Source organism: Argentina silus (genome assembly GCF_951799395.1).
Source record: "Argentina silus genome assembly, chromosome: 2".
Classification (NCBI taxonomy): Eukaryota; Metazoa; Chordata; class Actinopteri; order Argentiniformes; family Argentinidae; genus Argentina; species Argentina silus.
Genome location: NC_139656.1, coordinates 4887629 through 4902744, shown reverse-complemented (window position 1 = coordinate 4902744; position 15116 = coordinate 4887629). Strand labels below are relative to the sequence as shown.

General features: G+C 44.7%; 2 protein-coding genes across 2 annotated transcripts in view; one reads left to right on the top strand and one right to left on the bottom strand.

Moving 5' to 3' along the window:
• Positions 1 to 1095: 1095 nt before the first annotated feature.
• Positions 1096 to 2986, bottom strand: tmigd1 (transmembrane and immunoglobulin domain containing 1; the record flags this gene model as incomplete). The annotated part of the gene is made up of 5 exons (XM_083694622.1): positions 1096 to 1107; positions 1363 to 1466; positions 1844 to 2128; positions 2340 to 2624; positions 2923 to 2986. The coding sequence occupies 5 exons, from the start codon at positions 2984 to 2986 to the stop codon at positions 1096 to 1098; spliced, it is 750 nt and encodes a 249-aa protein (XP_083550748.1).
• A 4950-nt stretch (positions 2987 to 7936) lies between these two features.
• The window catches only part of slc47a1 (solute carrier family 47 member 1), a gene marked incomplete at both ends in the record, with an annotated part of 10475 nt that continues 3295 nt past the window's right edge, over positions 7937 to 15116 (top strand). Inside the window, 9 exons of the mRNA XM_083694612.1 lie at positions 7937 to 8146; positions 8643 to 8744; positions 9060 to 9128; positions 10131 to 10279; positions 10833 to 10875; positions 13370 to 13414; positions 13563 to 13660; positions 14100 to 14197; positions 14446 to 14559. Coding sequence (XP_083550738.1) covers positions 7937 to 8146; positions 8643 to 8744; positions 9060 to 9128; positions 10131 to 10279; positions 10833 to 10875; positions 13370 to 13414; positions 13563 to 13660; positions 14100 to 14197; positions 14446 to 14559 — 928 coding nt within the window. The remainder of the gene's footprint in view (positions 8147 to 8642; positions 8745 to 9059; positions 9129 to 10130; positions 10280 to 10832; positions 10876 to 13369; positions 13415 to 13562; positions 13661 to 14099; positions 14198 to 14445; positions 14560 to 15116) is intronic.

Genomic DNA, 15116 nt, shown 5'->3' with positions numbered 1-15116 from the left:
TATGTAAATGTTGGAACTTTGCTTTTTATTATCATACCGATACCGTTTGGTCACAAAATATGTTTATGTGAACCCATTAAATGGTGTTCTTTTATTGGATTCTCTCACTGAGTGTATCCTTGACCTTGACATAGACCTTGAAGAAACAGCAATACCTTATCGTCTAAATGGTGACACCCCCGTGTGTGTGTGTGTGTGTGTGTGTGTGTGTGTGTGTGTGTGTGTGTGTGTGTGTGTGTGTGTGTGTGTGTGTGTGTCTGTGTGTCTGTGTGTCTGTGTGTGTGTCTGTGTGTCTAACCCTTTGGCTCAGGGACAGTAAATGTGTAACACCATTTTAATGAGCTTTTCTTAACCCCCGGTGGCTGGTATGAGGAGAGGAACACACTCTGACTCAAAGGTTAAAGTTCACTGGGGATGGGACCACAGATGCTCTAAGGTGCTTTATCTTCTTTTGAAAATATTTCAAACATACACCTTATCTCAGTTTCTTGTTGTTGAATGTGTGATAGACATATTCACAAAGTTGGTCAAATAAACTTCAACTTGTGTTCATTGCAGTCAGTACCATAGTTGACGAGGTTATCAATGCCCTAACACAATGTTTCTCTACCACTTTTGTTGCAGGTATGCTGTTGTCTTTCTCATCTTGGAGGAGTAGATGGTAGAGCTTGAAGACTGCCTGTTTCAGGTGAGTCAACTAACTGAAGGTCAGTTATCAGTGCAGTGTATCCTACAAACACTGGTGTTTGTCCACTGACTAGGGCTTGGAACCCATCACCATGTAACAGAACTCTATCAAACAAAGCTAGAAATGGGTCTCAATGCTGGATGTTGATCACAAAAACCATCAAGGTAAAACACCACAAACCAGGCAACAAAGGACCGACCAGTAGGCCCTAAGTAAATCTTTAATCAATGAATGTGAATGACAAGCCTTTCACATCAATTAAACGATAGACACAGTGTGTCCTAAAACGTGTTTAGGAGTACATCAGTGCAGACCCACTCATTCTGTCAAATAGAGCACTCCAGGCCCACTTTCTCCACGCTCACTGGTAGTAGTCCGAAGCAGAGGCGGGCTCAGAGGGAAGGCTTCTACTTGCAGCACTGCAAACAGGAAACAGAATACTGTGACTCTATTTCAACAGATATATTTACTTACAATTAAGGAAATGTTCATTTTGCAGAACACACTCAAATAGAGGAATTGAACAGACTTAACATGATTGTTTAAGTTACGTGTGTGTATGTGTGTGTGTGTGTGTGTGTGTGTGTGTGTGTGTGTGTGTGTGTGTGTGTGTGTGTGTGTGTGTGTGTGTGTGTGTGTGTGTGTGTGTGTGTGTGTGTATGTGTTTGTGATACCTGTATGATCTTCTTCCAGCGGGAGACAATGGCGAGCAGGGTGGTACAGCACACAACCACCAGCCCTGCTATCATGGGCATCAGAGGGAATTGCAGAGTCTTATCTACAGAGGGGAAGGAGGGAGGTGAGAAGCCAGGTGGAGATGGAGGAAGAGAGGAGAGGGGGAAACAGAGATGGAGGATTGGGAGGAATGGAATGAGAGGATGTGAGGAGAGGGGGGTGGAGGAGTGGAGGATTGGGAGACAGGGAAAGGAGATTGGGAGGACAGTAGACGAGGTGGAGGGAGGGGATTGAGGGAGAGGGGAGGGTGGGTGGTGAGTCGGGGTGAAGGAGGGTTTAAAAGACAGTGGGAATTAGTTATAGTCATTGATGGTGTTGCATACATAACTCTGCAAATTGTTTTAATCTAGCTTTTTGCAGATGGAGAGGAGGCGATGCCTCTTAACAAGATATAGTCCGGGAGTTTGGTGGTGCACTGACCTGTGACGGTGACCTGGAAGGACTTGCTGCTTGCGCCATAGACAGGCGATGTTGTCACACAGCGGTACACACCCTGGTGGACGCCCCTCTCCACTCGGCCAACTGAGAGCCGTGTTGAATATCCGTCATTGGTCACAATGAAGCCGCCCTTTAATGGGTCTACGGGTGCTCCTTCCTGTTGCCATGATACAGAGACGGGAGGGTTGGCCTGGACTTCACACTGCAACAGCAGCTCCGCCTCCTCCTTCACAGACACCTCCTCCATCTCAGAGTGCAGTGGGGCATCTGAGGGGGGTGAGTTCACAGGGTAAAGGTGAGGGGGGAGAGGTTAGGAGTGAGAAGTCAGAGGATGAGGGTGAGGGGTGGAGAAGTTCTTGGGATCTTCTACTCTATACCAAGTTCTATGATGAGCACAACCAACTAAGAGTGACAGTGACCCCCGCCCCCCCCCCCCCCCCCCGCCCCCCCACAAGTTCACAGGTCAGAGGTGACTCACAAGTGACCTCCAGCGTGACCGAGGCGTTGACACTGGCGTCACTCTTCAAATGGCAGGTAAAGATGGCGGCCTGGTCTTCGCGGGTTACGGGCGTCACACAGAGGCTGCTGCGGCCCTGTCTGTTGCCCTCCATCAGGTTGACCGCAGCCCCATTCCTCAGCCAGATCAGCTCGTCCCCAGGCAGGGACCCCCCCTCAGACAGGCAGGTCAGAGACACAGTCCTCTCCAGCTCTGTCGGAATAAACCCCTCGCCGCTCACTGCTGGATCAGATTGAACCACCAGACCTTGGGAAGGGAGAAAGGTGCTTATGTGTGATAGTGAATATTTCTCACCTTCTTCCAGACTACTTATTAAAGTACTCACTATGAAACTGTATCACGGATGAAATAAAGGTAAAGGTTATTATCGTAAAGGTAGAACTATGTCCGCAATTGGTTGTTTTTCTGTGATTATGGTCAGCAGATTAGGTACATCCCATCACTACGGAGCTCCATCCTAAACCATGTAGAGTTCGTCAGTTACTCAGGCACCCAGAGGGCTGTATCGGTTCAGATACTTCTGTTCTATAACATGAACACTGACCTGTGGTCTGGCTGGAACAGTAGAGCACCAGCTGGAGCAGACAGGCTGTCAACATCAACGTCATCTTATCCCTCTGTCAGTCTGGGTGGAGATATGCTGAGATGTCACTCAGAGTGAGAAATGTGGAATTAAGCTACTCTTACTGGCTTTTACTGTAACACAACAACAGCCAGTGATAAAGCAGGAAATACACATAGCCCCTATTCAGTCTTGTGACATCACAATATTAGGAAGAGTTTGGTCGTCATGTATTACCAGTGGATATCATACTGTAGGGGAGGCTGTCTATGTTAATGTTACAGCAAATCCACATTTGTTTGGTTATTTATTCCCGAAAAAAGAATGAACAGCGAATGGAAGCGGCTCATTTTCACATGCTTCGTACGCTTTTAGAGATTTAAAAATTCCTGAGGTTTGAGAAATTATTGAAGCTACAGAAGGCCAGTGCCATTCAACAGTGAAGCTGACTGTTTGTGTGTTACGACAGAAAAATTCCCATTTGGAGTGGGATACTCACAGATGCACCGAGTGAGAATTCTCCAGTAGTTCTCCAGTAGTTCTTTGGTGGTTTTCTGATGGTTCAGTAATGGTTCCCTGGTGGTATTCCCTTGTTCCTAGTGTGAGAAGTGGAGGTTGTAAAGGTCTGACTGAGCTCTGTACAGGCTTTATATATACCTCAGCTCAGCACAGCAGAGAATTTATAGCCTTTATCAGAATTACACTCACCCTACCCCTCTCTCTCTCTCTCTCTCTCTCTCTCTCTCTCTCTCTCTCTCTCTCTCTCTCTCTCTCTCTCTCTCTCTCTCTCATCCCTCTCTCTCTTAGTTTCTTTCTCTTCCCCACCTCTGTCTTTCTTTTACTTCCTGTACACACACACACACACACACACACACACACACACACACACACTTTTATAGTGACACTCAGAGTTGTGCAAACATAGGAAAGAACAGAAATTCACTGTCACACATTATTGTGGCACTAAAAATTCTTAAGGAGTGGAAAAAAGGGTGTTTAAGGAAAGGAAGATTACATTTGTTTCAGACCTGTGAATAGATACCTTGCTTGAGTAGGTTTGGATTTCTGCTCTTTGGTCCTGCTGTCACTCTGTACTGCATTGATCATGTCCAGAATCTATGTGTTGCCTGTATGTCTGTATATCATCTTGTACAGTTGTCAGTACATGCTAGTTTTGCATACTGTACTGTATGTGCCAGACATTACCACTGAAGTGGGAAGATGAAGTTCTTCCTCTCCTGTAGATCTGACAGGATTGGTTAGATATGGCAGCATTACCACTCAGCCTATCAGAGGGCAAGTTGGAGCTATATAATCTTATGGTTTATATCAATCCAACTCTCTCAGTTGTACAAGTGTGACTCGGGGGTAAGGGATAGGGTTTGATTCAGCAGCATGTATCTGGGTGTCAGAGCATGTGTGTCTGTGTGTGTGTGTGTGTGTGTGTGTGTGTGTGTGTATGTGTGTGTGTGTGTGTGTGTGTGTGTGTGTGTGTGTGTGTGTGTGTGTGTGTGTGTGTGTGTGTGTGTGTGTGTGTGTGTGTGTGTGTGTGTGTGTGTGTGTGTTAAGTCAGTGAATGCGAGGTATGATGGGAAGGAGAGGGAGAGGAGGAGGGATACTTTTAATGTAGTAGAGGCAGTAAAAATGGTAGCCACAGCCCAGGTCAGGGTCACAGGGTGGGGTTAGGGGGAAATGCTACCGGTACTTGGACTCAGACAGAACACTCTCTGGACAGAACACTCAGACAGAACACACAGATAAATAAACAGACTTAACATTTTGACCAATTGTTTAAGTTACATGTTTGCATGTGGATGAGGTTTAAAATGTTGCTCTTTGAATTGCTGTTATGCTGATGTAATGTACTGTGTGTGTGTGTGTGTATGTGTGTGTGTGTGTGTGTGTGTGTGTGTGTGTGTGTGTGTGTGTGTGTGTGTGTGTGTGTGTGTGTGTGTGTGTGTGTGTGTGTGTGTGTGTGTGTGTGTGTGTGTGTGTATGTGTGTGTGTTTTTCTCTGTCTGTGTCTGTCTGCACTGCCAGATTGTGCTTCCTCCCTTGTCCACCAGAGAGAAGCATTGACACAACAATACCTCTCTGTAAACGGGCCTGAATGCTCCTTGTCCCATAACTAGTCCCATATAGAATCTGAAAGGGAATTCTTTTTTTGGCTTATTCTGCCTTCCTGGTGCAGCCAGAACTACTTGGAGCTGAACGCCCTAAAAACTGTAGAGATGGTAGTAGACTTCAGGAGAAGCCCAGCCTCAACCACCCCCCTCATCATGTGTGACTCCCCAGTTAACAATGTGGAGTCATTCAGATTCCTGGGGACAATAATTTCAAAGGACCGGGCGGAGAACATCACCTCCACCATCAAGAAGGCCCAGCAGAGGATGTTCTTCCTATGGCAGCTGAAGAAATTCAACATGCCGCAGAAAGTGATGGTTGAGTTCTACATGGCCATCATTGAGTCCATCCTCAGCTCATCAACCACCGTCTGGTTTGCTGCCTCCACTGCCAAGGACAAAGGCAGACTGCAGCGGATCATTCGGTCAGCCGAGAAGGTCATCGGCTGCAACCTGCCATCTCTCCTGGACCTGTTCCACTCCAGGACCAGTAAGAGAGCAGGAAAGATCATCGCTGATCCTTCCCATCCTCGTCACCACCTCTTCCAGAGACTTCCATCCGGCAAAAGGTTCCGGTCAATCAAGACTAAAACATTGCACCACCTGAACAGTTTCTTCCCCATGGCAGTGGGGCTCACAACCAAGCCCCCTGCCTCTCTCAATTTCCTGTATGTGCAAATATACTTGGCCAAATAAAAAGAATTCTGATTCTGATTCTGATTCTGATTCTGAATTTCCCACAGCTAATTTCCTTTCATCCTGCTATTTATTGATATACTATCCTCGTTCCAAGATTCCAAGATGATCACTTTCTGGCTGAAATGCAATTTCATTATTGTCATGGACCATTTGGAAACAACATGATGAACAGTCCCATATTCTCTGTATGTCTGTTGTGTATACCTGTAGTGTGTAACTGTGGCCACCACACCTTTCCAGTATTGGTTCTGCCTGCCTCTCTCGATCAATAGCTGCTGTTGTGGAAGAGCACTGATCAACACTGTGGTCACAGCCATAGAAAAGAGGGAAAGGTGAAATATGGAGTAGTGTATGACAATAGTTGTACATGGTCCCAGAGTGGACCATAGCAGTGTATCATCATAGTGTATGCTGTGTGTTGTCATGGAGTAGGCCTGGTATTTTATTAGCACCAATCAACCCAGACTTTATTACTTACTACATCGGTATAATCATTTGTGTAATCAGTATAGTCATCAGTGTTATCTAAATCATTAGTCATGTGTGTCATGTGTATACCGTTGTGTGGTTTATAAGCTTGTTATTGTAGTATATTATTGAAGTGTATAAGATTATGAGTATGTGTTAGTGTAATGTGTAAAGATATTACTGTAGTATGAATGAGTGTATTAGTGTGTAAGGTTATTAGTGTAGTATGAATGAGTGTATTAGTGTGTAAGGTTATTAGTGTAGTATGAATGAGTGTATTAGTGTGTAAGGTTATTAGTGTAGTATGAATGACTGTATTAGTGTGTAAGGTTATTAGTGTAGTATGAATGACTGTATTAGTGTGTAAGGTTATTAGTGTAGTATGTGTGACTCCCATTAGATTATGCCATAATATTGTTAATATGGCCAACTTTACTCACGTCCTGGTACTGGAAGGGGAGGGGGAGGGGGGGGCAGTGTTTTCCTCTGGTGGGTTGTGATTAAACAACTCTGAGCACCTGGTGAATAGGTAAACAAAGAGAATGCTGATGAAGTCACTGTGGTAACATGATCATCCTATCTGGGAGATAACCTATTGATGTGGGTCTTGGTATACTTTTGTCGCCTGCTCTAGGAAACCCAAGTCACAAAATGGACAGATGAGTCGGATGAGTGAAAGAGAGTGAAGTCACAAAATGGATAGATGAGTCGGATGAGTGACAGAGAGAGGGAAAGACAGAGGGCACTGTAGAGTGCACAGTACACAGATTACGCAAGTCTACCTAAAGAAGCGTGTATGTGTGTGTGTGTGTGTGTGTGTGTATGTGTGTGTGTGTGTATGTGTGTGTGTGTGTGTGTGTGTGTGTGTGTGTGTGTGTGTGTGTGTGTGTGAGTCTGTGTGTCTGTGTGTGTGTGTGTGTGTGTGTGTGTGTGTGTGTGTGTGTGTGTGTGTGTGTGTGTGTCTGTGTGTGTGTGTGTGTGTGTGTCGTGGGATCGAAGGTCAAAGTGCAATCAAGAAGAGACGGGATTGATGTCACAACATGTGCACACACACACACACACACACACACACACACACACACCTAATCATACACACTCACTTATAACAAATATACCTTTACCACACATATAGGCAGGGCTACTATTGTCTTAGTCAGTTATTAATCAAACTTCTGACAAGTCAAGCCCCCACAGCTTGACTTGTCAGAACTCAGTTCGGAGTCTTTGTGCACAAACAGACATTCCTCATCAGATTACTGAGCCCTATAAGACGGCCTACCCCTACCACCCTCACGCACGCACGCACACACACACACACACACACACACACACACACACACACACACAATGTACACCAATATGCACACAGAAACACAGAAACACAAAAACACCGTCAGTCCTGCTTTGCCCCATGCAGCGACAAATAAAGGACCTGTTTGTGGCTTGTATGCTCTCGCTCCCTTGCTCTCTCTCTCCCTTTTCATTCTTTCTCTCTCTCTCTCCTTTATGCTCACTCTCTCCCCTTCCCTCCCTCCCTCCCCCTTCATTTCCTCTGGGAGGTACAGTAGTAGGTTATTTAATCAGTAACTCTGAGGAGGTGTGCTTTCTGTAGTTTCTGTCTGCCCTGTGTTACTGCACAGTGTAGATTCTCTCTGTCTCCCCTCTCCCTCTGTCCTCCCCTCTCTCCCCCCTCTCTCTCTTGGCTGAATGGAGAAGTCGGGGGTCCTAGATTCTGCAGGCCCACTGCCTGGCACTGGGCTGCTTGCCGGGACGGCTGTTGTCGGGTCAGTAGAGAGAGAAAGCGAGGAGGCTGCCGCGGCCAGCTCCAGATTGTTCCGCTGTGCGTGTGTGAGACGCTGGCTACCTCTGGCCTACAGAGAGGAACTCTACTACGTCCTGCTGCTCACAGGTCCACTGGTGAGAGAGAGAGAGAGAGAGAGAGAGAGAGAGAGGAGGGGGCTGTTCGGCAGAGGGGTCTGAGGATGTTATAGAGTTAGAAGCTAATGCTAAATGTAGGCCTACATACTGCTGTCATATTCAACCAAGTCTCTGTGAAACCTTTCGTGCACAACACAATATGTGAGTGTGTGTGTGTGTGTGTGTGTGTGTGTGTGTGTGTGTGTGTGTGTGTGCTATTGTATATGTGTAGTGTGCACCTGATGCAGCACCAGTGCACATTACACAAAGTTGCACAGTGTGTGTGTGTGTCTGCACAGAGACAGACATTTTTGCTGACATAGAATGACATAGAATAGCTTATTTCTCTTTTTCTCAAAATGCTTTTTATAAATGTAGCTATCATAAATCACATATATTTTATCAATCAAATGTTGTTTTCACCAAAACATTTTTTTTTTTTTTACTATTTTATTTGCAGTGTTTGCATATTTGTTGTGTGTGTGTCTCCCTACAGCTGCTGTCTCGGATTCTGAACTTCCTCCTGCCCTTCGTCATCACCATTTTCTGTGGTCACTTAGGCAATGCAGAGCTGGCTGGATATGCACTGGCCTCCGCGGTAGGACCCCCAATTCTCAGTAGACAGTGATGCATATTCTGAATGATATCTCTAACCAAAGACAGGATTGATTATCATGTTTCGGAGTAGAGACATTATTTCTGGAATTATGGAACAGACAGAACTGACAACCCCACCCTCTAATAATGATTTACTTATTACACTTTATTGTTGATGTTGATTGATGTTGTAGAGCTGCTCCGCTTTAAGCATTTCATTGCACTGTATGCTTGTATATGATGAAATGACAATAAACTTGAACTTGCACTGTTATCTGGGAATAAGTCTTGGTGTTGTGTTTTGCTTTCTCCTCAGACCATCAACTTTACCACAACATCCACAGGCATTGGCCTGGGCCTGGCCTGTGACACACTCGTCTCTCAGGTGAAAATACACATACAGCCTAATCTAATGATCCATGATTGTGAAGTTTGTGTATGTGTGAGTGTGTAAGTCAAATGAGCTATCTGTGTACCAAACCTGCTACAATTGTGAGTAGTACAGTACTTATTAGTGTTTGGTGTTTAGCTTTGCAATCCCTACCTGTGGCTCAGTAATGCCGAATTCCTAGAAGTTCAGGGGGCTATTGCTCTGACAGCTAGTTTAGCATAATCATGCAGTCTAACCCCAACTAAGACACGCATACAGAATTTAGACTCAATGATAACTAATCTCCATTGCACTGTGCCAGGAATCACCTCACTTTCCACAAGGTGCCAGTAAAATTCCATTCTAAGCTAAACCCGCCAAAGCCCAAGTTTATGTAAAGAGTACCTATTATATTTAGGAATAAGGCAAGGCAAATCCCACACATGCTGTACATTGTTGGTAAAGTGAACATGCAGTATAGTATGCCTTCTAATTTCACAAATTGCAGCCTACTTTGCACACTGCTGACCTTTCCCCCTGTAGCACACGAAGGCCAAAATTAAGGAGGCATAATTATTGATCCCGAAAATACTCTCACACTTGCAAAGTGTGTAGTAGAATTCCGAGATTGAAAAAGAATGCATTTTTGTTTTATCTAATCTGCTATCTGCATTTCACCCGCTGGCGGTGGACGACGTCCGTGGAGGCAATCACAACCGAAGAAGAAAAGCTCAGATACTAGTTAAACGTTTTTTCACGAACTCTCAGCGAACTATCAGATAAACTAATGTTTGATTTGACATAGCAATTAGGATTTAAACACTCACAGGTTAGGCCTAAACCAGTAAATTGTCCGTTTTAGAGGATCGCGCTTAAAGCGCTGCTAAACTCTAACATGCTAGGTGACAGAGCAAAAGCCCCAATGCGTTTAAACTTACATACAAAACATTACAATTATAATATTTGTACAGAGCTTTTTGCTGTGTGTGCGCGTGTTTATGTGTTTCTTGTGTGTAGACGTTTGGCAGCAATAATCTGAAGCGTGTAGGATTGATACTCCAGAAGAGTGTGTTAATCCTGCTGCTGTTGTGTCTGCCCTGCTGGGCTCTGCTCATCAACGCACAAAACATACTACTGGCCATGCATCAAGACGAAGAGGTCGCCAGGTGGGGGTGCTGCATTGACACACACACACACACACACACACACACACACACACATATATAAGACGCATTTACTTAAAAGACAAATAGGCTAACACAAAAAATAAATATTTGGTTACAAATGCTACTGTCCATAAACCTAGGTTACACAACTCTGGTTTCCGTATTGATATAACGCATAATGAAACGGGAGACCTCTGGCTACACACACTTGGACAAAATGATACAATTAAATAAGTAAGTCAACATCCAGGCAAATGTAGCATAATGCAAGCCTTCTCTAGCCACACAAATGTAGGCTATTGGCCCTATAGCAAATAAACATACTCATAATTTGCAGGAGAAGTACAATTTAGACATTGCGTATCATTTAACAGTTGTGTTTCACGTCACGCAGTATTATAATTTAGAGGTTTCTCACACACACACACACACACACACACACACACACACACACACACACACACACACACACACAACCTCATCCATATTTTTAAAACCCAGCCACCTCTTGGGAAGTCAGATTTGAGGAACATAATGTGTCTCTCTGTCTCAGGATTGCCCAGCTGTATTTGACTGCATTCCTGCCTGCTGTTCCTGTGAGTTAATACTGCCACGCTGTGTCTGCAACACAAGGGCTTCTTCTGTCTGAGTGTTCTGTCTGGGATCTGAATGTTCTGTCTGAGTGTTCTGTCTGGAGTCTGGTCTGAGTATTCTGTCCAAGTGTTCTGTCTGGAGTCTGAGTATTCTGTCCGAGTGTGCTGTCTGGAGTCTGAGTGTTCTGCCTGAGTGTGCTGTCTGGAGTCTGAGTGTTCTGCCTGAGTGTACGCTCTGAATGACCTGTTCTGTCTGGGGGTTTTGTCTGAGTGTTCTGTCCATAGAATTAGAATGAGTAGAATGGACATGGTCCCTCAGATTATGACAATTTGGCTAGTACCCCAAAAGATGGCTGACATGAAATTGTAATACATACAGTGGGGGAAATAATTATTTGATCCCCTGCTGATTTTGTTAGTTTGCCCGATTACAAAGAAATGAGCGGTCTATAATGTTTATGGTACTTTTAGTTTAACAAATAGAGACAGAATATCAACAAAGAAGTCCAGAAAAAACACATTATATAAAGTTATAAATTCATTTGCATTTGATCGAAGGAAATAAGTATTTGATCCCCAAGCAAAACATGACTTAGTACTTCGTGGAGAAACCCTTGCTGGCAAGCACAGAAGTCAGACGTTTCTTATAGTTGGTCACCAGGTTTGCACACATCTCAGGAGGGATTTTGGTCCACTCCTCTTTACAGATCCTCTCCAAATCCTGAAGGTTTCAAGGCTTTTGCTTGGCAACTCGAAGCTTCAGCTCCCTCCACAAATTTTCTATAGGATTAAGGTCTGGAGACTAGCTAGGCCACTCCATGACCTTAGTGTGCTTCTTCTTGAGCCACTCCTTTGTTGCCTTGGCTGTATGTTTTGGGTCATTGTCATGCTGGAAGACCCATCCACGATCCATCCTCAGTGCTCTGGCTGAGGGAAGGAGGTTCTCGTCCAAGATCTTATGGTACATGGCCCTGTCCATTGGCCCCTCAATGCAGTGAAGTCGTCCTGTACCCTTAGCAGAGAAACAACCCCAAAGCATAATGTTTCCACCTCCGTGTTTGACGGTGGGGATGGTGTTCTTGGGATTGTAGCATTCAGCATTTCTCTCCCTCCAAACACGAAGAGTCGAATTTATGCCAAAGAGTTCAATTTTGGTCTCATCTGACCACATCACCTTCTCCCAAGCCTTCTCTGAATCATTTAGGTGTTCATTGGCAAACTTCAGATGGGCCTGTACATGTGCCTTCTTGAGCAGGGGGACCTTGCGACCACTGCAGGATTTCAATCCGTTACGGTGTAGTATGTTACCAATAGTTTTCTTGGTGACTGTGGTCCCAGCTGTCTTGAGATCATTACCAAGCTCCTCCCGTGTAGTTCTGGGCTGATCCCTCACCCTTCTCATGATCATCCTTACCCCACGAGGCAAGATCTTGCATGGAGCTCCAGGCCGAGGGCGATTGATGGTTATTTTGTATTTCTTCCATTTTCCAATAATTGCACCAACAGTTGTCTCCTTCTCACCAAGCTTCTTGCTGATGGTCTTGTAGCCCATTCCAGCCTTGTGCAGGTCTACAACTCTTACCCTGATGTCCTTTGAATGTTCTTTGGTCTTGCCCATGGTGGTGGAGAGGTTGGAATGGAAGAGATTGATTCTATTGACAGGTGTCTTTTATACCCATTACAAACAGAGATTAGGAGTACTTTTCCTAAAGTGACAGGACTAATCTGTGTGCCTCATGGGCATATAACTCTGTATGAGCCAGAATTCTTGCTGGTTTGTAGGGGATCAAATACTTATTTCCTTCGATCAAATGCAAATTAATTTATAACTTTATATAATGTGTTTTTTCTGGACTTCTTTGTTGATATTCTGTCTCTATTTGTTAAACTAAAAGTACCATAAAAATTATAGACCGCTCATTTCTTTGTAATCGGGCAAACTAACAAAATCAGCAGGGGATCAAATAATTATTTCCCCCACTGTAACTGCTATGGCAAATTCAGAGGTGGCACCATAGCAACTAAGCCTCATTTGACTGAACATACCAATGCCAGTTGAGTTGAGTTGGTTGTTAATAAAGTTGTGAACTAAAACTTCCAAATTATACACCAAAAGATGGCTGCCAGTACACCCACCAAGGAATGTTGATTTGAATGGGCATGTCCGTTCTACTCATTCTATTTCTATAGTTCTGTCTTGAGTCTGAGTGTTCTGTCTGAGTGTTCTGTCTGAGTGTTCTGTCTGGGGTCTGAGTGTTCTGTCTGAGTGTTCTGTCTGAGTGTTCTGTCTGAGTGTTCTGTCTGAGTGTTCTGTCTAAGTGTTCTGTCTGGGGTCTGAGTGTTCTGTCTGAGTGTTCTGTCTAAGTGTTCTGTCTGGGGTCTGAGTGTTCTGTCTGAGTGTTCTGTCTGAGTGTTCTGTCTGAGTGTTCTGTCTGGGGTCTGAGTGTTCTGTCTGAATGGCATTAACAATACCTCTCTCTTCCCGGTCCTCTCACAGGCTATGTTTATGCACCAGTTGCAGGTATCTTACCTTCAGAACCAGGTAAATTTGAGTTGCTATTGTAGTTCTTACCTTACATGTGTATAACAAATGCAAAGCAGTCTCTCTGCATCTGCACGTTGCATGTGTGCGTGTTGACAAGGTCTCTGGAACGTGATGTTCAATCTCTCTCTCTCTCTCTGTCTCTCAGGGGATCATCCTGCCCCAGATGTACACGGCAGCAGTAGCAAACATCATTAACTTAGCCGTCAACTACGTCCTCATCTTTAGCCTGGAGCTGGGCGTAATGTAGGTGTTCTCTTCCTCTCGTACTCCTCCTTTTCCTCTTCCATCGACTCATCTTTCTCATCCTCCTTATTTTCTTCCTTCTCTACTACCTCATATACACCCTTTTCCTCTTTCTCCTTTTTGTCGTCTTCCTCATCCTCCCCCTATGAAAGGTGAGTTTACAGTACACCCTCCTCCGATACACCATTACAGGGGCCAGTTACTTATACAGAAATGTACTGTATGTAACATCAAGACCTAGTGGTAACAAATCTTTAGATTGTTTGTTGTGAATTTGGGCATTAGGAGTATCAAAAGACAACGGCACACTTGTTTCCAGTGATTAGACCGCCCCCTTCCCTCTCACTAGTGTGAGAAAACTTTTCTGTACCTCTGTGTATGTGTGTGTTTTTGTGTAGGTGTACATGCGTGGTATTTAGATTTTACTTTGTGTGTTTAGTGGCTCGGCTGCAGCCAATAGCTTCTCTCAGATCACCATCTGTCTGCTGCTATATTTTTACATCCGCTGGAAGAAGCTCCACGAGAAAACATGGGGAGGTGAGAAACACACACACACACACACACACACACACGCACGCACACACAATTAACTCACCAGTCTCAATGCAAATATTCCTTCACAATTTCTGGATAACTGCATGTCCTGGTTTAGTGGGCACATTCACAACAATCCTAAAGCATTGCTTTTCATTGGAACATGACTGTATACTGATGCAATTCCATATAGTGAACTCTGTCTCCCCCTGCAGACGGTTTGTGAATTTAACTCTGTGATCTTTCTGTAGGCTGGTCCAGTCAGTGTCTGCAAGACTGGGGCTCCTACATGCACCTTGCTATTCCCAGTACTCTCATGGTCTGCTTCGAGTGGTGGATCTGGGAGATAGGTGGCTTCCTTGCTGGTCAGTGTGTGTGTGTGTGTGTGTGTGTGTGTGTGTGTGTGTGTGTGTGTGTGTGTGTGTGTGTGTGTGTGTGTGTGTTTGTCGGTGTGTGAGCGTGCGTGCGTGCGTGCGTATGTATGTCCATTCTACTCATTCTATTTCTATGGACAGAACACTCAGACAAAACACCCACGCACTTCACACTCAGACAGAAGAAGCCCTTGTGTCGCGAAGACTGTGGCAGCATTCACACAGGAACATGCAATCCTGAGAGAGACACACCGTGTTCCTCAAATCTGACTTCCCAGCAGGTTGCTGATTATTGAAAATATGGATGAGGTTTAAAATGTTGATTTGGCTAATTGCTGGCTCTCATGCTGATGTGATGTACTGTGTTTGTGTGTGTGTGTGTGTGTGTGTGTGTGTGTGTGTGTGTGTGTGTGTGTTTATTATATGCATGTATGTGATTTCTTTTACAGTCATGAACTATAGACTACTTCCATAACCCCCCCCCCCCCATCCCACATACACACACACACACACACACACACACACACACACACCTTTTCTCTCTTTCC